Consider the following 22,754-nt stretch of genomic DNA (forward strand, 5'->3'; position numbering starts at 1 on the left):
ATAGATAACATTGACTACATTAATGAACAGTGTTGTACTAGCTGTCCTCCAACCAGTGTACTATAATGCTAGAGTGCATTCTAGGAATGACTATGCTGAGGACCAGGTCTGCTACAATGGTATCTCTTACTGTAGACTGTAAATTAAATCCTTGTAGAGCAGATTATCTAAAAAAGACATTCCTTTACCATAGTTCTTCAGCCAGCTATCGTTGGTGCCCAGTCTTTATGGTAATGCACATAGATACAATTCCAGTAAAGTCTGCATGCAGTGGTAAAGGCTGCTAGTCAAGTGTCCAGTCCCTATGTGCTCAGTCTTTACTAGCAGCAACAGGTTAATGACAGCAGTGCCTTCTCACCAGTCCCAATGTTATAGCCGCAACACTCATGATGTTCAAATGTCCTCTGGATCAGCTTAAAGTGGCCCAATCGGATACAGTGCTCTGGTTCCTGCAGAAAGGCTCTGTGTTCTACCAGTAACCCAGTCCTCAGCCTCTGCACAGTCAGATATGCTCTCTCTGGCCTCCATCACACAGGACCCTGATCTCTGGTTCAGGTTGCCAGCTTTTGTCAGGAAGGCACACACCCAGGTAGACAGATGTGCTTACTCTTGCCCCTCATGGTGTAGATAAAGCTCCTTGGTGCCCCTCATGGTGAAGATAAAGCTCCTTGGTCTGCAGCCTGGGAAATGCAGCCTTTTCTGCTCCCTCTCATTGCCTCCTATGTACTGTGGTTCAAGAGTCCATAGGATTCCACAGCATGGCTGTCATTCAGGACTTCAACTCCCACAGTCCAATGCTCCCAGCATACAAATCAATGGAGCTCCTTTGGCTTGTCTGCTCTCCCTGCTTGCAGTAGGCTCAAGGTGTTACTAGATCCAGCATGTCAGTTCAGTTAAGGTATAGAGAGCAGCTTCAGCATTTTGTTTTAATTCTCTCTATATCTAGCCAAGCACTTGGCTACACTTTGGTTCACAGAATACAGGAATTTATAAAGGTGTCTGTGCCTGGAGTTCTGCTTGTAGAATTTGTTCCTTTTATTGCTTTAACTAGCATAGGAAAGGATTCTAATTTGTATTGGGTTTTTGCATTCATTTCAGGAGGAAACTGTCAGTAAGGTGTTATACTGCTTGAACACATCCAGTATAAAGTTTTTTTAAACATGTATGTGTTTATCATATTAAAAGTTAAAATTTCCATATAAAGCAGGCAGATTAGTTTTTGCATTTGTCTGTTATCCCAGAGATTTCCCTTCACTCCCTGTTCCTGCCATGCCCAAATAAGAAATAGGACAGGAAAGCAATAGTTATTATTATTATATAGGATTTATATAGCGCCAACAGTTTGCTCAGCGCTTTACAATATAACGGGAGACAATACAGTTCAATACAAGAGGGTTAGGAGGGCCCTGCTCCTTGGAGCTTACAATCTAAGAGGGAGATCTGATCACTCTCCAAAAAATGTATGTGTCTGTGTCCCTGTTAGAGAGATTTCCCATCAATTTCTGTCCAGACAGACTGTTCAATATGAACACAGAGGGCAATAAAAGTGGTTCTAACCCTTTTCTGCTTTGTTTTCGCTGAACTGTAATGAATATGTAAGTCTGTACGTTAAAAGATGAAGATCAGTTTGACAGATAGGCAAACCTGCATTTACAGAAAGGACTATCTCGTGACAAGCTGCATGTGAAAGAAATGGTCCTATGCCATATCTACCTTTAGAACTCTTCTGGGCTTGAAGTTGCAGGTCATTTTTTTTTTTAATCATAATGTCACTTGGTTGATAGTCACTTTTTTTGTTATTTGAAGGAGATAAATCAGGGACGCTTCTTCTAAAGTTGATTGACATTCATGAGGAGTGTGCAGTATGGATTGCAGCCTGTCAGTCATTACCAGACCAACAGAACATAAACAACCCCACCATAAATCACTGTAAAGATGCAACAAAGCTGAAAGTTCTGTTTTCACGACAAACAGCAGAGCAACTTAAGCCAAAGCTGAATGACATCATCCACATCTACCCACCCTGGTGAGTGAACAACATATTTTAAGGTGTAGTAGACTCTATGGCTATGGCATTTTATTCTGTGTTCCAATTTTCCATATCCTGGTAGTAATAGGGAATAGCTTTCTTAATAGGATTCATTCAATATCTTTCACAAAAATCCTCAAAAACGTGGTGTCCCCATACAAGTTAGCAATTTTGAAAATGTATCTCTTTCTGCACTTATTGGCTTACTATGTGACACACAACCTACTGTCAGTAGATCATATTGAATTGCTAAGCTGATTGGTATAACTATGCATTTAGGGTGTGCTCAGAAATTGGTAATTTGGATACTTTTTTTTTTTCTTCAGAAAGTGGGAACTATTTTAAAGCTCTGTCAGATATTTATTGTTTGTTTTCCTTCCAGGGAGATTTCCCTTACCTTCCTTTCCCAGATACAGAAGAAATAGAGTGGAACTCTGCCCAAAGTAAAGGAAAATTCCACCAATAATAGCTCATTAATAATACTCACCTGAACAGATGTGCTCATTGAGATATCGTCTGCTTCTGTTCAAGTCAGAATTGTGAAATTGGATTTCTTTTACCATCTGTCCTGGTGACAGTGGCCACCCGATCAAAAATAAGACTGGCTATCCCCAGCTGGTATTCAGACAACATTAAACAAAACACTTTCCTATTGTAAAACTATACTAAACAAAAAAAGTGCTACTTTAAGCAAGAGATATTCTTTCAATGTGTTTATTGTCTATGGTAATGCATATAGGCGGTTGAAGAAGATGGAAAATTATGCTGGGTATGCATTTGGTTCTATGCTATAGTTCCAGATTATGCTAAGCATTAAAACACAGCTGTGTATTTTCAGTAGTTGTGTGATAAAAAAAAATGTTAAACTCATTGGTAAGCTAGTTATTAAAAAGTATAAAGTAAAGAGAAAAAAATCCCTTTACCTTACTTGTCTGAGCCAAACGCTGTCATTTGAGTCGCATGCGCTTCCCCTCCCAGATGGTGCAGTCCAGAATTGGCAGGGTTTTGAGCAACAGAGACAGTGCTTTCTATCCAGAAAGCAATGGGCAGAACTAGATGTGACCAGGAACTGACTGACAAGCTTACAGGCTTTTACATCAGCAGTGACAATGATAGCCACATCCCCTGCAGAATTTATTTATCCTATTGTAGTTCAAGCAGGCATATGCATGAAAGTGGCTGTTCCAATCTTCATTCAAGCGTAGTGCAGCATTGTTGCCATACCCTCACAGGAAGCTGCATTAGGTGAATTTCACTGGTAGGATCAACAGGCATTTGTGGAACTTCTAATTAAATGCTGCAGAACATATTTTTTTCTAATGGGAGCCACAGTCCTGCTTTAACAGCAGAAATAATCTATTGCCTTAATTGCAGGATTCATGGAGACACCTAATTAACTGGTAATTATTTAGCATACTGTATTTCAAGACTTTTTGAAATGTTGACTTTGAGGTCTGTTGTCTGAGTAAGATATAATTTTCTGTGTATTTATAATGGAGTTGCTTTCTAAAGTTAGGGACTGCACTCAACTAAACATCTACATCGACAACTAAAAAAAAAAGAAGTTTGGGATTTTTCATTTATATCTAGATGTTTGTAAAGCTTTCTCTAGAAATATAAAAAAAATGTAGTTGAGTGAAGCTCATATCTGCTGATCTTCCATCATTTCTCAGTTTTTGGGTTTTTTTTTTCTCGTAAACAAGTTTTCCTGCTAGTGATCCCTTGTTATTGTTTGTGTGCTTTTCTGAGGAAATAAAGCACAATAGAGTTTTGTTCATGTTTGAAACCAAAATACAGTAAACAATTTTTGTGCCATATTAAAAAATACAATTGTTGATTTCTGTTTTTATGACTTAAGTTTGGCCTGGCCTGGGTCTAATACAATCCTTTTGTTCTGGCACTTAAGCAGTAATAAATTAGTGTGTCCCCTAAATGTCAAGCACAAAGTATTCATTTGGCATGAGCATCAGAAGACAGAAGGGGATGCAATGGTGAGAGGGAAAAGGAGATATTTAACATCTGCTAGAAGCATTCCTTTATTTTTATTTCCATTCTGTTATATCTGGTTAGCACTATACTACACAAATGCCTGTGATTTGTTTTCCCTGGTAGGTATTCTAATAAAGTGTTTTATTTACCCTCATCTCTTCTGTGTAGCCAAAATCTTCAGATTTTATTCGCTGCTAACAGTCAAGCTTAGTGACGTTTCTGTTTTTAGGGTTTGACTTTAGTTTTTTTGTGGGAGATTCCTTAGCATTTCTAAGCCAAGACTTTCAGGAGAACTACAGCCATTTCATTTTTCATTTCTCAGCAGCTTAGCTCCCCCTGCTTTCCATCCCAGTGTACCTGCTATGTACAGTTGTGTCCAAAATTATTCAACCCCCAATGCTGTAAAGGGGTTTAGGGACTATAGTGTACATTTGGAATTGTATTCAGAATCAAATCCTACAAGGACGTTGTAACTACCCAAATGCAACTAAAATGACATCAATTGTTTATGTAATACAGTAGTAAATGGTTCTTATGTGGTTTCTTCATTGCCACAATTATTCAACCCCTTAAAGACTACCACTCTGAAGAACAGAGGTTCATACAGGTGCTTTCCATCAGGTATTGAAAACACCTGTGGATGTCACCGAGCAGCAATCAAGCATAATAAGCACCAATTAGGCAGCTTTAAAATGACTGTGATACTCAGCTCCTTCTAGACATTTACTGGTGTGGTTACAAACATGGTGAAGGCAAGAGAATGGTCCAGGAAGACAAGAGAAGAGGTGATTTCTCTTCACAGGAAGGGCAATGGCTATAAGAAGATTGCAAAGATGTTAAACATACCAAGAGACACCTTAGGAAGCATCATTCGCAAATTCAAGGCAAAGGGCACTGTTGAAACGCTACCTGGTCGTGGCAGAAAGAAGATGCTGACTTCGACTGCTGTGCGCTACCTGAAGCGTAGAGTGGAGAGAAGTCCCCGTGTGACTGCTGAGGAACTGAGAAAAGATTTGTCAGATGTGGGTACAGAAGTTTCAGCCCAGACAATAAGACGCACACTGCGTAATGAAGGCCTCCGTGCCAGAACTCCCAGGCGTACCCCCTTGCTGTCTCCAAAGAATAAGAAGAGTCGACTGCAGTATGCCAAAAGCCATGTGGACAAACCACAAAAGTTGTGGGATAGTGTTCTGTGGACTGATGAAACAAAATTAGAACTGTTTGGGCCCATGGATCAACGCTATGTTTGGAGGAGGAAGAACAAGGCCTATGATGAAAAGAACACCTTGCCTACTGTGAAGCATGGTGGAGGGTCAATCATGCTTTGGGGCTGTTTTGCTTCTGCAGGTACAGGGAAGCTTCAGCGTGTGCAAGGTACCATGAATTCTCTTCAGTACCAGGAGATATTGGATGGAAACGTGATGCAGTCCGTCACACACCTGAGGCTTGGGAGACGTTGGACCTTTCAACAGGACAATGATCCCAAGCATACCTCCAAGTCCACTAGAGCATGGTTGCAGAGGAAAGGCTGGAACATTTTGGAGTGGCCATCGCAGTCACCAGACTTAAATCCGATTGAGAACCTCTGGTGGGACTTAAAGAAAGCAGTTGCAGTGCGCAAGCCTAAGAATGTGACTGAACTGGAGGCCTTTGCCCATGAAGAATGGGCGAAGATACCCGTAGATCGCTGCAAGACACTTGTGTCAAGCTATGCTTCACGTTTAAAAGCTGTTATAACTGTAAAAGGATGCTGTACTAAGTACTAAGATTGAATGTCACTTGGGGGTTGAATAAAACTGATAATGCTGTGAGCACAGAAAAGACATTTGTGGTTATTTCATTATAACTGTTATGTTATATTTGTCTGACCTACAAGTGCCTCTTTAATGTAAATGTAAGCAAGATGACTGAATGATCAAAAGCAATGTCAAACTGGCCAAAACACTCAATTTCAGTGGGGGTTGAATAATTTTGGACACAACTGTATTTACATTAAAGCGTGGAAGGCTGGCAGGTCACTGCTGGGAGAGGGAAGCTGAGCTCCTGCTTGAAACACATTTGTGCTTCTGCAAGAAATTTGAAGCGGTATTAAACCAAAAGCAAAGAATGTAATATGTTTCAGCTTACCAATCATTGGATGTAGTAGCTGCATTAGTTTTCTTTTGCCTGGATGAAAACGCAACAGACACCCCTTTTGACAGTAGTGTTGTCAGTCTGGGTTGTGGGTAGAATTAGATTGAATAGCAAATTTAAATACACTAACAAATTGAAGCCAAACCAGCTAACACTCTTAAGCAGTTACTGCAACAGTTTTTTTCTTTTTGGAATATAGGTTTCACATACGGTAAATAAAAGCTGATCATTGCAAGCACCCCTGTGTCACCTTTTTGTTTTGGGGGAACCCATTAGGGAGTATGCTGTTATTCAGGAACTGACCCGTGTTTAATTTTTGACTTGGATGGCCACCTGTAATTTTTTTTTGCTAGGAATGTGCTATACAAAGCCCTCCTGCATCAAAACGGTTTGTCTTTGGCCTTGCTGAATAAATGTGCAGAATAAACCTGTTTTTACTGATTTTGAGTGTCCTTGTCTTAGACAAAAAAATGGGCAGACTCGGTCTTTTTCTGCCGTCACTTTTCTATGTTTCTATTTATCACAACATATTGAAGCTTGCATTCGCTTCCATTGTGAACGCAGGCTGTTATGCTCACAAACACGGGTCAGCTTTGCATAGCATCCCAAAAGGCACATTCTGCATATCCGGATTGCATGTGCATTTTACACTGTCGTTTACCATGTAGCTAAATCTATGCCGTTAAGAACTGAGCAATGTACATTTGAAGACTAACTGTTTTAGGCATCAAGATTTGTTTTGTGTGATCCATCTTTCTCCAATATACGTGAGCCCTGGTAGGAACGCTTTGAGGTTTTTACCTTGAAATGTTATGTTTATTTACAGCTAATAATTTCTAACTATTTTGCATGTGTTTTGCATAAGACTATTGCTAGCTATGCTTCTTATCTTGGAATGTTGGCCTGTTTGTTTAAAATAAGTCTAACTTTAAACATCCAGTTATATGTTGCTAAACATTCTTAACATCATTCTCATTGCATTAGAAAGTAATATATATATATATACTCAAACTCTAAACTTCATAGTATAAGGGAAATAGTTATTGTGTAGTACATCATAGCATTATTCTAGCTCAGCTCTTTGTATTTCATACAGCTGTCCACATTAGAGAATACCAGGCTTTGCTAATTCTGAAATCACCTGGGGTCTTGTCCTGATTTGTTGGATCGCAGTTGAGTATTGCGCTGTTAGATTGTTGTTGGTGACATTATTGAAGACCTCAACGGTCTAATGAAATTTCTTGCTGTCTACCTTTTACTAAGAAAGCATGCAGACTGCCATTGCTGATCATTCCTTCACAAAAGACTAGTTTCTTGGATGCCATTCTAATTGCCATTGCCACCTTGAAACAAGTATAAAGGTTAGAAAGTCTGACTTAATGCTGACTTTTTTTTATCTGTATCTCCTGATCTGCAGTGGTAGCCATTTTCTCTGTGATTTACTTTAACATGCAGCCTTCACATATTGGTAATGTTTGTCACTTTTTGAAGGAATGCTTACATTTCAGCATGTAAAAATATAGTAGGAACTGTTAGTGACGTGTATTCTACAATACAAAATTTTGACGTCTAGGCAGAGGGTTAAATGCTAGGATAACCGTATAAGGCCTGATTCATATCAATGTGTTTTTTAGTGCTTTTTGCAGGAATGCACTACAGTCTATTTAACAAGGTTTCAAATGGGACACGTTCACATTTTTTTTTTTTTTTGAGCCGCTGCATTTTTGGAATGGGTCAGGGACTTTTTTAATCACAAAATGTTCTGTTTTTGGTTCAATAGACTACAATGGAGATACTGTAGAAAACACATGTAATACGTTTTTGACACATTTTGTGGTTTTAACCACTTGCCCTCCAGAGGATTTACTCCTGACCAGGCCATTTTTTGCGTTACGGCACTGCGCTATTTCAACTGGTAATTGCGTGGTCATGCAACGCAGTACCCAAGCAAAATGTATGTCCTTTTTTCACACAAATAGAGTTTTCTTTTCATGGTATTTGATCACCTCTGGGGTTTTTATTTTTGCGCTATAAACAAAAAAAGACCAAACATTTTGAAAAAAAAACCAAAAACAATATTTTTTACTTTTGGTTATAAAAAATATATAGTAAGCTCAAAGTTAGTCATAAATTTAGGCCAAAATGTATTCTCCTACATGTTTTTGATAAAAATAAAAAATCCCAATAAGTGTATTTTAATTGTTTTGTGTAAAAATTATAGCGTCTACAAACTATGGTATAGATACCGCAATTTATGCCTTTTTTGCTATACAGCGCTGCACTAGTTTAACTGACAATTGTATGGTCATGCAATAATGTACATAAATGAAATGTGTATCCTTTTTTTCACACAAATAGAGATTTCTTTTGGTGGTATTTGATCACCTCTGGGTTTTTTTGAGCTATAAACAAAAAAAAGACCAAAAATTAAAAAAAAACAATATTTTCTCATTTCTGTCTTAAAAAATATCCAAAAAAATCAAATTTCATCATATATTTAGGCCAAAATGTGTTTTTCTACATGTCTTTGGTAAAAAAAATCCCAATAATGGCATATTAACTGGTTTGTGTGAAAGTTATAGCGTCTACAAGCTATGGTATAGATACTGGAATTTACACAGCTTTTACGTTCTGACTGCCTATCACATTTCTTGAGGTGCTACAATACCATGGCAGTACACAAACACCCCCAAATGAGCCATTTTTGGAAAGTAGACACCCTAAGCTATCTGCTGAGATGCATGTTGAGTCCATGGAAGAGGTTTTTTTTCCCCACAAGTTTTTGGGAAATTACTTTTTTTTGTTGTTTACACAAAGTTGTCACTTATGGTATATTGCTCACATATGCCATGGGTATATGTGGAATTACACCCCAAAATACATTCTGCTACTTCTACCGAATATGGATATACCACATGTGTGAGGCTTTTTGGGAGCCTAGCCACATACAGGAGCCCGAAATCCAATGACCACTTTGAAAGCCTGAAGGTGTGCAACTTCCTCATTGCCTATCACAATTTCGGAGGCCCTGAAATGCCAGCACCAAACCCCCCCCCCCAATGATCCCTTTTTAGAAAGTAGACACCCCAAGGAATTTAAAAAGAGGCATGGTGAGTATTTTGCAGATCTAATTTTTTCTCACAAGGTTTTAAAAAATAAAAAAAATGTTTTTGTTTACTTCATTTTCCAAAAACTGGTGGCAACATACGAGATCTGCAAAATGCTCACCATGCTTCTTATCAAATTCCTTGGGGTGTCTACTTTCCAAAAAGGGGTCATTTGGGGGGGGGGGGGGGGGGGGTTGGTGCTATCCTGGCATTTCAGGGCCTCCGAAACTGTGATAGGTAGTCAGGAAGTATAATGAGGAAATAAAGCCCTTTAAAAGCCTGAAGGTGCTTATTGGATTTTAGGGTCCTGTACTTGGCTAGACTGCCAAAACGTCTCTCATAGGTGGTACCCCCATACTTGAGAGAAGTATCAGAATGTATTTTATGGAGTAATTCCACATATACCCATGGCACGTGTGAGCAATATATCATTTATATATCCAAAAACTTGTAAATAAAAGAAATTCTCCTATTGACTCAACATGCCTCTCAGCAAATAGTTTGGGGTGTCTACTTTCAATAGAAGTGTATGCCACACATCACTCACTCTTCTAACCACCTGAAGACCAAGCCTTTTTCTGACACTTTGTTCACATGAAATAAATCTGTATTTTTTGCTAGGAAATTACTTTGAACCCCCAAACATTATGTAGTTTTTTAAAGCAGACACCCTAGTGAATAAACTGGTGGGTGCTGCAATTATTTTTGTCACATAGTACTTGCGCAGTGATTTTTCAAACCCAAATTTAAAAAATCAAATAAACTTTTTTACTTTTAATGCACAAATATACACAATATATTGGCCAATTGTTTGATAATTTAAAAAGATGATGGTATGTCAAGTAAATTGATGCCATACATGACCTGCTTTAAAACTGCACACGCCTTGTGCAATGGCGACAGACTACATACATTATTAATATCCATAGGCAACGCTTTAAAAGCCTTTACAGGCTACTATTTTAGATTTACACAGGAGGTCTAGTGCTAAAATTTCTGCCCTCAATCTGACATTTGTGGCCATACCTCACATGATGGTGCAACCGCTGTTTACATATGGCACGGGGCCAACGCTTGAGCACGCAATTGCGCACGGGGGGGGGGGATAAGGGTGATTTTTTTTTTTTTTTTTAAATAGTTTTGATTTTGCTTTCTTTTATTATTTTTGCACTGTCCCTTTCATTTTTTTAAAATCACTTTTATTGCTATCACAGGGAATGTAAATATCCCCGTTGACTGCACTAGGCATTGACAAGTATTCTTTTTTGAGAAATCAGGGGTGCAGTAGACTTTAGATATCTCCTCTGCCCTTATATCATCTGATCTCACCAAGATCGGTGTGATCAGATGCTTTCCCAATTTAAAAATGGCACTGTTTATATCCTGTAAAACTGAAGTGGTGAAATGCTCATAGCTTCTGATTTCTTCAACTAGAGAAATGATTGCCGCCATTCTGGTCTCCAATCAGCTCTATGGTCAGCTGGCAAAAACACTGACTGCATTTTCAGGTTCTCAAATGGCATGCGACTGCACAAGAAAGTCATGAAAGGCAATGGGGGAGGGGGGAATCTTCTCCCGCTACTTGTAAAAGCTACCCTGCAGCTAATTAGCCACTAGGATAGCATTTACATGAAAACCAATGGCCAGCTGAAAAGAATCATACCAGGATGGTTCCTGCAGCTGCAGGCCTCATGCTGATAAAAACCACTCAAAGTCCAGTGATGTAACAATGCATTATTAGTTCTTGTTGTGTATATATGCTATGTTCTTTTTTTTTTTTTTATGCAGCCTGTGGGCTGAATGAAAAAAGGGAAGAAATATCTGCCAGAAAAATTGTGTGGTATGCCCACCATTAGAATATATGCTCTGCATCCACCCACTTTGAATGGTGGGCACACATGAAATGTTCTTTTTTTGTCGTTCAGCCCATGGGCTGAACAAAAGAAAAGGTACCTAACAGATTCCTCTATTCCTCTATTCCTGTGGATGAAGAAATCTCTGCCAAAACCTTTTTTTTTAATATATGCCGAAACATAGGGGCCATCCCACTGGCCACACCAGGCCCCCATGCTTGTGCCTATGTGCTTTTTTTTAACTGCGGATGAAAAATCTCATCCAACAGTGCTGCACACACTTACTTATGTATATTCTGAGAGCAAGACCCCCTGTTGCTGTCAGAATAAACAGGTCGGTGCTGCAACTGAATTGCATTTCTGCAAAGAAAACAGCAATGGTTAATAATAAAAAAGTAACTCAATAAAACAACTTTTTTGTTGAAATATGCGCCAAAAAATATATATGCCAAAGCATAGGGGCCATCCACCCACTGACCACCCCAGTCCCCCATGCTTGGGCATATATGCTCTTTTTTTTTAAACTGCGGGTGAAAAATCTCATCCAGCAGCTCTGCACACACTTATGTGTATTCTGAGAGCAAGACTCCCCCTCCTGTTGCTGTCAGAATAAAAAGACCGGTGCTGCAGCTGAATGGCATTTCAGCAAAGAAAACAGCAATGGTTAACAATAAAACTGTAATTCAATAAAACAAATTTTTTTGTATTGAAATGTGCACCAAAATATTATAAAATATATATGCCAAAGCATAGGGGCCGTCCACCCACTGGCCACCCCAGGCCCCCATGCTTATATGCTCTTTTTTTAACTGCGGTTAAAAAACCTCATCCAACAGCGCTGCCTATTCTGAGAGCAAGTTCCTGTTGTTGTTAGAATAAACAGGTCAGTGCTGCAGCTGAATGGCATTCCTCCAAAGAATACAGCAATGGTTAACAATTAAACAGTAACAATAAAATAGTAACTCAATAAAACATTTTTTTATTGAAATATGTGCCAACAAATATTATAAATATATGCCGAAGCATAGGGGCCATCCACCCCCTGGCTATCCCAAACTGTTAACTACGGATTAAAAATCTCATTCAACAGCGCTGCACACACTTACGTATATTCTGAGAGCAAGACCCCTGTTAGAATAAACAGATCAGTGCTGCAGCTGAATGGTATTCCTGCAAAGATAACAGCAATGGTTAACAATAAAACAGTAACGGCAAAACAGTAACTCAACAACAATAAAACTGTGTATATATGTGCCCTAGACTGTACCATGCTGTACCCTATAAAATTGATAAATAGTGTAGCGCTACTAATGAATATATATATACAGTGGGGCAAAAAAGTATTTAGTCAGCCACCAATTGTGCAAGTTCTCCCACTTAAAAAGATGAGAAAAGCCTGTAATTGGCATCATAGGTAGACCTCAACTATGAGAGACAAAATGAGAAAAAAAAATCCAGACAATCACATTGGCTGATTTGGAAAGAATTTATTTGCAAATTATGGTGGAAATAAGTATTTGGTCAATATCAAAAGTTCATCTCAATACTTTGTTATATATCCTTTGTTGGCAATGACAGAGGTCAAACGTTTCCTGTAAGTCTTCACAAGGTTGGCACACACTGTTGCTGGTATGTTGGCCCATTCCTCCATGCAGATCTCCTCTAGAGCAGTGATGTTTTGGGGCTGTCGCTGGGCAACACGGACTTTCAACTCCGTCCAAAGGTTTTCTATGGGGTTGAGATCTGGAGACTGGCTAGGCCACTCCAGGACCTTGAAATGCTTCTTACGAAGCCACTCCTTCATTGCCCGGGCGGTATGTTTGGGATCATTGTCATGTTGGAAGACCCAGCCACGTTTCATCTTCGATGCCCTTGCTGATGGAAGGAGGTTTCAACTCAAAATCTCACGATACATGGCCCCATTCATTCTGTCCTGTACATGGATCAGTCATCCTGGTCCCTTTGCGGAGAAACAACCCCAAAGCAGTGTGCCCTGATGATCAGTGTGATGACCAAAGGTGATTAAATACCACCAAAATAAAGCTCTATCTGTCACCAAAAAAAATGATATAAATTTCATATGGGTACAGTGTTGCATGACCGCGCAATTGTCATTCAAAGCGCTGAAAGCTGGAAATTGGCCTGGGCAGGAAGGGGGTATAAGTGCCCTGTAGGCTAGTGGGTAATATAGGCAAAACATTAGCATAATAAAAATTGCCCACTCACATTTGCTCCATATAACAACAGCGTTTTCACCTCATGCTATTAGTGTACTGCATGGGTAGTAAAAGGTATACCAAAATGGCGCCCACGCCGGAAATGACGTCACCCCGTACCAGAAGTTCCTCCGCACGTACCAACGCGTTACGTCACGCTAGTCATGTGACTTCATTAGGGTATACGCCCATAGAGGAAGGAACTTCTTATATAGGTGGCCACATGTCAATTTAGATCCGGAGGCGGACATCCAGCGGCCATTTTCTCGTAGTCCGGTGCTTGCTAATCGCTGCTAATGCTCAGTGATGAGTCAAGACTATGTCACCCAATAACTAAAAATAGTAAACCGGGTAATTATCGCAATATGGAGGGTACTATTAGATCTCCTGAAAATAAGAATTAAATGCGGAAAAATTAAATGTCATCACCTTTTTCCGTGTCTGCTACAGACACAACATCTTTTTTGGGGTGTCCTTTGGGTTGGGGTACCAGTAATGGCACCAGGAAAATGCCTCTCATACAGCCGGCTAATTGCATTTGGGTTGGGAGTTTGGGGCATAGCACCTTCTGGATACAAAAGGGCTGTGATTATCTCTTCCTGGAATTTTAGGAAGGATCCACTACATCCAGTTGCTTTGTAAAGCACAAAAGCGTTATATAGAGCCAATCGAAATGAATAAACAGACACATTTTTGTACCAGCGTCTGGGTTTTCAGAAAACCAAGTACAGCTTCATCATCTGTTTGAAGTCCACCCCTCCCATGTTAAGGTTATAGTTCTATTCTCCATCTACTCCTCCTCCCTTGGCCAACTCATACACTTTTACGGCTTCAACTACCACCTCTATGCCGACGACACACAAATCTATCTCTCAACCCCTCGCCTCACCTCCGCAATCTCCGCCCGAGTCACAAACCTACTAAACGACATATCAGACTGGATGTCTCTCCACTTCCTTAAACTGAACCTCTCCAAAACCAAGCTCCTAGTCTTCCCCCCAGCCCGCACACCACCCCCCACTGACTTCTCCATCACGTCCAACCATGCCACTATCAGGCCTGCCCCACAGGCCAGAGTACTTGGGGTCATTCTAGACTCCAACCTATCCTTCCAGCCCCAAGTCCAATCACTAACTAACTCCTGCAGACTCCACCTCCGCAACATCGCCAAAATCCGCACTTTCCTAACCCCAGAAACCAATAAAAAGCTCATCCACTCCCTCCTCATATCACAACTAGACTACTGCAACTCCCTCTTCACTGGCCTGCCTCGCCACAGGCTATCCCCACTTCAGTCAATCCTGAACACGGCAGCCAGACTCATCCACCTTACCAACCGCTTTGTTTCCGCCACCCCCCTCTGCCAATCCCTCCACTGGCTTCCGATTGCACAACGGATCAAATTCAAAATCCTAACACTGACGTACAAAGCTGTCCATCATACTGCCCCAAACTACATCACCGACCTAATAGCCAAGTACCACCCATCACGCACACTCCGCTCCTCTCAAGACCTTCTCTCTAGTTCCCTAATCTCCTCCCATGCCCCCCTCCAGGATTTCTCCAGGGCGTCACCCATCCTCTGGAACTCCCTACCCCAATCCATCAGACTATCACCTACTCTCCTCTCATTTAGGCACACCCTGAAAACCCACCTCTTCAGGGAAGCCTACCCCACCCCCTGCTAATTGCCGATCTCCTCCACTCTTCCAACCACTCCATCCCCCACAGCTATTTCCTCCTGTACCACTATCCCCTCCCTCCTAGATTGTAAGCTCGAAAGAGTAGGGCCCTCGAACCCCTTGTGTATCACATTGTATTGTTATTTTACTGTTGCATGTTCTGTCTCCCTTTGTAATGTACAGCGCTGAGCGAACTATTGGCGCTTTATAAATACTGTATAATAATAATAATAGTTATGGACACAGAGGGGCTTTTCAACAACACCAGCTGCCGTGGAATTTTGGATGGTCGTGTCACCGTGAATGGGAGGCAGGACAAAAACATCCCGTTTGTCCTTTCGCTTCATTGCGAGCAATTCATCATTTCTCAAGCAGGCTTTTTCCCCCTTTCTAGGACGGACATTTACAAGCCGTTGGGGGAACCCCCGGCGATTAGGTCGCACGGTGCCACATGCGCCAATTGCAAGATTGTTCAAATGTTTAAATAGTGGCACCCTTGAATAAATATTGTCCACATATAAGTGGAACCCATATGGAAAAAGGATGACACCAAGTCCCAAACTATCTTGCCACTGCTCCCCATGTAGCCTGGGCATCCGGGGGGTTCCACGTGACTATCTTTTCCCTTGTAAATCCGAAACTTACATGTATAGCCTGTTGCCCTCTCACAGGTCTTGTACATCTTGACCCCATATCTGGCACACTTGCTGGGGAGAAATTGCTTGAATGCAAGGCAGTCAGAAAAAGCGAACGAGGGACTCATCAACACAGATGTTTTTTGCTGGGGAGTATCATCATGTGCAATTTTTTGGTTAAGGTGATTTACAAGAGGCCGAATTTTGTGGAGCTGGTCAAATTCAGGGTCACCCCGAGGATGATAGAGTGTATTGTCGTTGAAATGCATAAATTGCATTAAATTCTCATCTATGCCTGGCCATGGCAGCAGAGAACACGAGCATATGATGAATCTGATCTGTAGACTAATACAACCACAATTAATTTTGTTTTAGTAATGCCCATGTTTAGGGTAAGGCCCAAAAAACCTTTAAATTCAGAAACCGTAATAGGTTTCCATGCAAATGGTCTGGCAAAGTATGAATCTGGGTTGGCGGCAATAAACTGTTGTGCATATAAATTGCTTTGGTCCACAATCAATGCATACAGATCTTCCGTGAATAACAGCTCCAAAAAAATCAAGGGGGAGTAGTTAAATTTGCTGTTTCCACCTGAATTCCGGGTTGGGCAGTGAATGGGGGAAGTACAGGTGCTGCAGAATTTGTGGGCTGCCAATCAGGATTTGCAAGCACATCCGGTAGGACACTATGGGCTCTATGGGCCTGTGTTCGAATTCTTGGTGGCTACGGGACACTACTTGTGCTAGTCACCGCACAAGCTTGTACTGCACTCATGGAGCTTGCCACATCACCAAGTGTTACTGCAGTGCTGGTAAGTATAAGACCAGGATGTACTAGGCACTAGTACTGGCACTCTGCTGCATATGAGAATCATCATGCAATTGTATCACCTCAGCAACCTGGCAACGGGGTCGCGTACACCTGACCTTAGCAGGGACCTCTACTCCATTGTCTGAGCTATCTGTCCTAGGGTGCCACTATACTATTGTGAACGCTGGTATAGATATTGATCTGTTCAGACACTATACTAGCAGTGGAGGTTTATTGTGTATGTGATCGTATTCCTGGCAATCAAGGGGTTAAATGTGATGACTGATGTAGTGGCGGGCAATCTGACACTATCTGGAAGGGACTCTAACTTATGATAACGCTATCTGAAGTCGCGGGTAACACTAATACAGTGGTCAGTAAAAAATCTGTACACTGTACTAATGACACTTGTAACAGGGCAGTGGAGGGGTTAACTGGGGGCAATCAGGGGTTTAAATGTGACCTAGCTTTGCTTTTACTGTAAATGTGTAGTGTTCTTACTCACGTGGATCTGCTTTCTTCTTTCTCTGGGACGGAATGTGCCCAGGGAGAGAAGATTGCATAATTTCCTTTACCTGTGTAAATGTAAACACAGGTACAGGATAATGTGTGATAGGCCAGGGATCAATCAGCAGATCCAGGCTGAACATCACTGGCCTGGATCTGTTGATTGATCTCTTGGGCACCGAATCACAGCACTGCCGGGACAGTGGGCACACGTGCTCCTGGCCTGTGATCACGATGGGAATGCAAGTCGCCTATATATACGTGATTTTGCGCAGAGAGTCCGTCCTGTAGCAGTATTACTGCTATAGGGTGGACCTTAAGCAGTTAATCTGCCCAAGAACAAGTCCCCCCCCCCCCCCCCCAAAAGAAAAACAAAAAGTAAAAAAGTAAAAACAGACAAACCGCAAAGTGCATTGGTGTGAACAAGGATTAAGATCTTGTTGACTGTATTAGGTCTTCGACTAGAACCCTGTGATAATCTTGTAGACAAGAACATAACATATTCATGAAAAAGGTCTGTGACTTGTGGTGATATTGTGCAGCCAGCACATAGTTATTGCATAGGTTCATATGACCATCAAATGGTGAGTTGAAAGAGGAGATCAAGAAAAAGGAGAGAAAAAACATAAGAAAGAAAAGGTGAACAACAGAGAACAAAAAAAAAGGGGTGGGGTAATTGGCATGGAAGGGTGATCTAGGGCTTTGCATTCAGAATAGGACACAAAAGCTCTGAGAATGAGAGACTGAGACAATGCAGTAGAGGTTCAGAAATGTTCCTGTTGCAACCAAGCGACTGGGAGTGTCTCAAGAGGTTTCTCCTTGGCATGTATCATCTGTTCCATGGACTTTTCTTTGCACATTTTACAAACCCATTCCACCACAGAAAGGCACGTCAGTTTATTGCAGTGACGTGCTATCCATGGTTCTAGCAGCCACAAGCATATGAAGTAATAAATCTTACTGAATGGATTTTAAGGAGCCTGGAGATATAGACAAGAGGGAGTTGTGAACAACAGGTTGTAATGACGTTGTTGAAATCCATTGCATGTAGATCTGTAGGGCCAGGTAACGGTAATCTTATAATTACGTCCTTGATGTTTAGCTGACATAGAAAGTTTGTGTGTTTAGCAAAAGAGACCTGTTCCAGTCTGAGGACGATATAGAAGTCCCCAGGTCAGACTGCCGCTTCTGTATGGGTATCAGAAAAGATCATGTAGAGAAGCAGTTTATAGATCAAGTATACCAGATGTGTTGCTCTTTGCTTCTGAATTCATAATTTTTCAAATTCTGTAAGAGGTGTGTTCAGAGGAGAAATGGAGTTAAGAGTCTGAATAAAGTTATGAAGCTGATGTAACTATACCGACCTACTTGCGGGTAGCTGATGAGTAATGAAGAGCGCTGAGGGGATGTCGTCATTGGCCAAGGTCTGGATTAGTCTTATATTATCTGTAGATTTCCATAGAAGGAAGGATTGGGTTACAAGGCTGGGGCGATTTAGAGAATGGGGGGTGTAATGGGACCTATGTAGGTGGATAAAGACTGCTTATCTAACGCGACATCCCATACCTACAGGGTGGAGGACATCAACAATGGCAAGACCTTGTTACAAGGGTGTAGGTGGGGACGTATCCAGGGTATATATCTGGATTTTAAGATATGATGTCCTCGTCTAGAGTCTTCCATTGTTTAGAGGCAGCATTGTGAAACCAATCTACATTTCTAGTGAATAAGGCTGCTTGTGGATTGATATGAATAACGCTGCTTGTAGATTAATAGTAATATCTGGGAGGGCAATTCTTCCAGCACACTTAGGTTTAGTGAGAGTGGGTCTACTAATATGGGAGAATTTGTGGGCCCAATTAATGGCACATACTGCTTTTCAAAGTACGATAAGTGGTCTGATAGGGCAAGGAAATGGAACAGCTTGAAAAACTTGGAATAATTTAGAATAATTTGGGTAGGATGTCCATTTTTATGATATTAATCCTGCACATTCACAAAGAGGAGGACTTACTGTTTGTTTTGAGTAGCTGCAGAACAGAGTGGAATATTTCAGTTCCGATAGAGTAGAGAGATCTTGAGGAATATGAATTAAGTATTTAATGGCGCGTTAAGGGCCTCTGTTATGTCGTAGTTGACCTTGAAGTTACTAAGGGCTCCAAACCTGTCTAGTTCTTTCAGAAGATTAGGGATAGTAACAAGTAGTTAAGTAATGTATAACAAGAGATCATCTTCATAAATCAACATTTTATATTCCCTCCCCTTAACTGAGATACCTGTTTCATGGTTTTTCTGAATAGCGAGGTGTTCCTTCACTAATACATAAAAGAGCTGAGACAGGGGGTGGCCCTATCTGGTTCCATTAGTGATATGAATGAGATCAGAGAGTATACCATTTGTTCTAGCATGTGGGTTTCGGTATATGACCATAATTTGTTTCATTAGCTGTGGACCTATCGATTGTAATAAAGTTTCCTCCAGGAAATCCCAACCCACCCTGTTAAACACCTTTTCAGAGTCTATGGAAAGAAAACAGGAGAGGTTGGAGTTCTTTTGAGTGTAATTTCAGAGAGTAAGAGTCTTTAGTGTATTGTCAAGAGCCTCTTGGCCCAATGTGAAGCCAGCTTGGTCTAAATGTAAGTGAGAAGGAAGGATAGGTGTAAGTCTTGTTGCAATAATTTTAGAATACAGATGTAAATCAATATTCGTCAAAGAGATTGGGCAATAATTTCCACAGTTGGTATAATCCTTGATAGACTTGTGGATGACAGAAATATGGGCTTCCATGGGCTGGGAGGGGAAGGGCTGAGCAGCAGTAATTGAGTTAAACGTTTTTGTCATAGAGGAAGAAAGGGAGTCTGACAAAGTTTTGTAATAGTATAAGGCCGTCTGGCCCTGGGCTTTTTTCAAGTGTCAGAAATGAAATGGCCCCCTGAACGTCTTCCACCACAATGTCCTGCTCAAGATCATCAATGAGATCAGGAGGAATAGTGTGTAAAGGTGTATCTAAGATGTATTGACATAGTTTCTGGGGGAAGGCAGTTGGATCTATATCTGAAAATTTGGTAGGGATAATCTACAGATTTGAGTAGAAGAAATGAAAAGTTTAGAAATTTCACAAGGATCATGGGTTACTTTGCCTTTCAGATCCTGAATGGATGCAATAAATGTCACGTGGAGCCAGAAGCCATCCTGGTTTACTGTTCTGATAGTATAAAGAGTCTCTGAGTCTCAAGGTATGTTAGTCGAAGGGAGAAGTGGAGTTCAGTACGACAGTCAGAAAGTGCTATCAAGATGTCAGGGATAGGATCCTTTTTGTGGGAGGCTTCTAGCTTGAAGAACTCACTTTACACCCCGGTTACATTAAGGCCGATTTTGAAATCGTGCTACTTACAGTGAAGTCGCACAATTTCAAAGTCGGGTAACTTGCTGATTAGATGTCTATGACACAGATGTCTATGAAAATTGCAGCAAAAGTATTGCAAGTACTACTTTAGAAATCGATGTGCCCCTGACCAAGTCAGAACTGCTCTAATAGCGGACAATAGGGCACAACTTGGCATGCAAATCGCATGCAAAGTCACACCCGATGTGACCGGGAGGGGGGGGGGTGTAAGAGGCTTATGACTTCCAAGGATCTGACTTTTTAAGTCTGCTGCCTTGACATATAAAGCATCCCCGTAAGACACATTCTGAAGCCTGCCACTGCATAGGGAGAGGTGTAGAGTCAAAAGTATGTGTCAATACAAAGTCTGAAATGGTCCAACAATTGTCCGCTATGCATACCTGATCCTTAACTAAGCTATTGTTCAATCTCCAAGACCATTGTAGTTTAAGATTGCCCAGTAAATTTAAGGAGACCACAGAAAATTCCCTATGACAGAGAGGGGTGCCATTGTCAGCACAACGTGTCTAATAAGAAAAAAATCCAGTCTGTGATAAGTGTGGTCAGAAAAAGGAGTAATCTTTCATCGTCTGGTTTAGGATCATCCAAACATCAGTCAACTATCAGTTCTGCAGGAAGAGTTTAAAACATTGCAATTGACTCTCAATGCCTAGTGTATTAATTGATAATTTGGTGAGGTAAGGATTTGGGTGGCTATCAATACTCCCCAGGGTTTGGAAATTGGGAATGTACTATGTAGCCCGGTTGGATAATATTTGTTCCATAAGGCAGGGAGATGATCTGAATGAAAGTGGGTATCCTGAAAGAGAATGCCACTAATCTTCTGTTTGTGGAGAGAATACAGGATCGCTTGGTGGAAACGTTAAGTCCTCTGGCATTGAGGGAGCAGAGTTTGATTGTCTTTGATGTCAAGATGTCTTTGAATGTGGAATGAGGAGACCTAGGAAAGAGATAAAGGAAAAAAAAAGGGGTAAGGGAGGAGTAGAAAACAAAGTAACAGAACAGCAGGCCAATAGATTACAGAAAGGAAGATATGAGGGTGTTTGTAAAAAGAGAAACTCTGTGACCCTTACTAAGTCCAGATTTATGTTTGTAAGTTTCCTATGTGGAAGTGTTGGGAACACTGAACCAGAGAAACTAGTGCACTACTACCTAAGGCGGGATCTCCAAACTTTCTAATCAAAGGGCCAGTTTACTATCCTTCAGACTTTAGGGGGGCTGGACTTCTGCCAGTGGAGTAGAAAATATCTTGGCATTGGTGGGAGTGAGCAATGCCCCATCATTGGTGTCAGTTGGAGGAATAGTGCCCCATTGTTGGTGTCATTGAGGGGAATTGTGCCCCTTCATTGGTATCAATGTGAGGAATTGTGTTCCATCACTGGTATCAGTGGGAGGAATAGTGCACCGTCATTGGTATAACTGGGAGAAATAATGCCACCCCATTGGTGTCAGTGGGGGGAATAGTGCCCTATCACTTGTGTCAGTGGGAGGAATAGTGCCCCATCACTGGTGTCAATGGGAGGAATAGTGCCCCATCATTGGTATAACTGGGAGAAATAATGCCCCATCATTGGTATCAGTAAAGGAATGATGTCCCACTTTTTGGGTCAGTGGCAGGAATAATACCTTTTGTTAATATCAGTGGGAGGAAGAATGCCCCAAGGGCCAGTTAAACGCAAGCAGTGGGCCACATCCGTCCCCAGGGCTGCAGTTTGGAGACCACTGGCCTAAGGTATTTTAAGTAACACAGTTATTACTGACAAGTAGATTCCCAGTCCTTCATGGGTATAGCGAAGTAGGGAGGGGTTTATAAACAAATACAGTTGTGACCAAAATTATTCAACCCCCACTGAAATTGAGTGTTTTGGCCAGTTTGACATTGCTTTTGATCATTCAGTCATCTTGCTTACATTTACATTAAAGAGGCACTTGTAGGTCAGACAAATATAACATAACAGTTATAATGAAATAACCACAAATGTCTTTTCTGTGCTCACAGCATTATCAGTTTTATTCAACCCCCAAGTGACATTCAATCTTAGTACTTAGTACAGCATCCTTTTACAGTTATAACAGCTTTTAAACGTGAAGCATAGCTTGACACAAGTGTCTTGCAGCGATCTACGGGTATCTTCGCCCATTCTTCATGGGCAAAGGCCTCCAGTTCAGTCACATTCTTAGGCTTGCGCACTGCAACTGCTTTCTTTAAGTCCCACCAGAGGTTCTCAATCGGATTTAAGTCTGGTGACTGCGATGGCCACTCCAAAATGTTCCAGCCTTTCCTCTGCAACCATGCTCTAGTGGACTTGGAGGTATGCTTGGGATCATTGTCCTGTTGAAAGGTCCAACGTCTCCCAAGCCTCAGGTGTGTGACGGACTGCATCACG

The 22,754-nt window shown here is 41.2% G+C and overlaps 1 protein-coding gene across 1 annotated transcript in view; it reads left to right on the forward strand.

Annotated features, from left to right (window-relative positions):
* The window catches only part of SPIDR (scaffold protein involved in DNA repair), a 770,885-nt gene that overhangs the window by 223,475 nt on the left and 524,656 nt on the right, over window positions 1-22,754 (forward strand). The window contains exon 5 of the mRNA XM_089678484.1: window positions 1,807-2,026. Coding sequence (XP_089534610.1) covers window positions 1,807-2,026 — 220 coding nt within the window. The remainder of the gene's footprint in view (window positions 1-1,806; window positions 2,027-22,754) is intronic.

The sequence above is a fragment of the Staurois parvus genome, unplaced genomic scaffold, assembly GCF_062004578.1.
Source record: "Staurois parvus isolate SC_StPar_1 unplaced genomic scaffold, SC_StPar_1.0 ptg000205l, whole genome shotgun sequence".
Lineage (NCBI taxonomy): Eukaryota > Metazoa > Chordata > Amphibia > Anura > Ranidae > Staurois > Staurois parvus.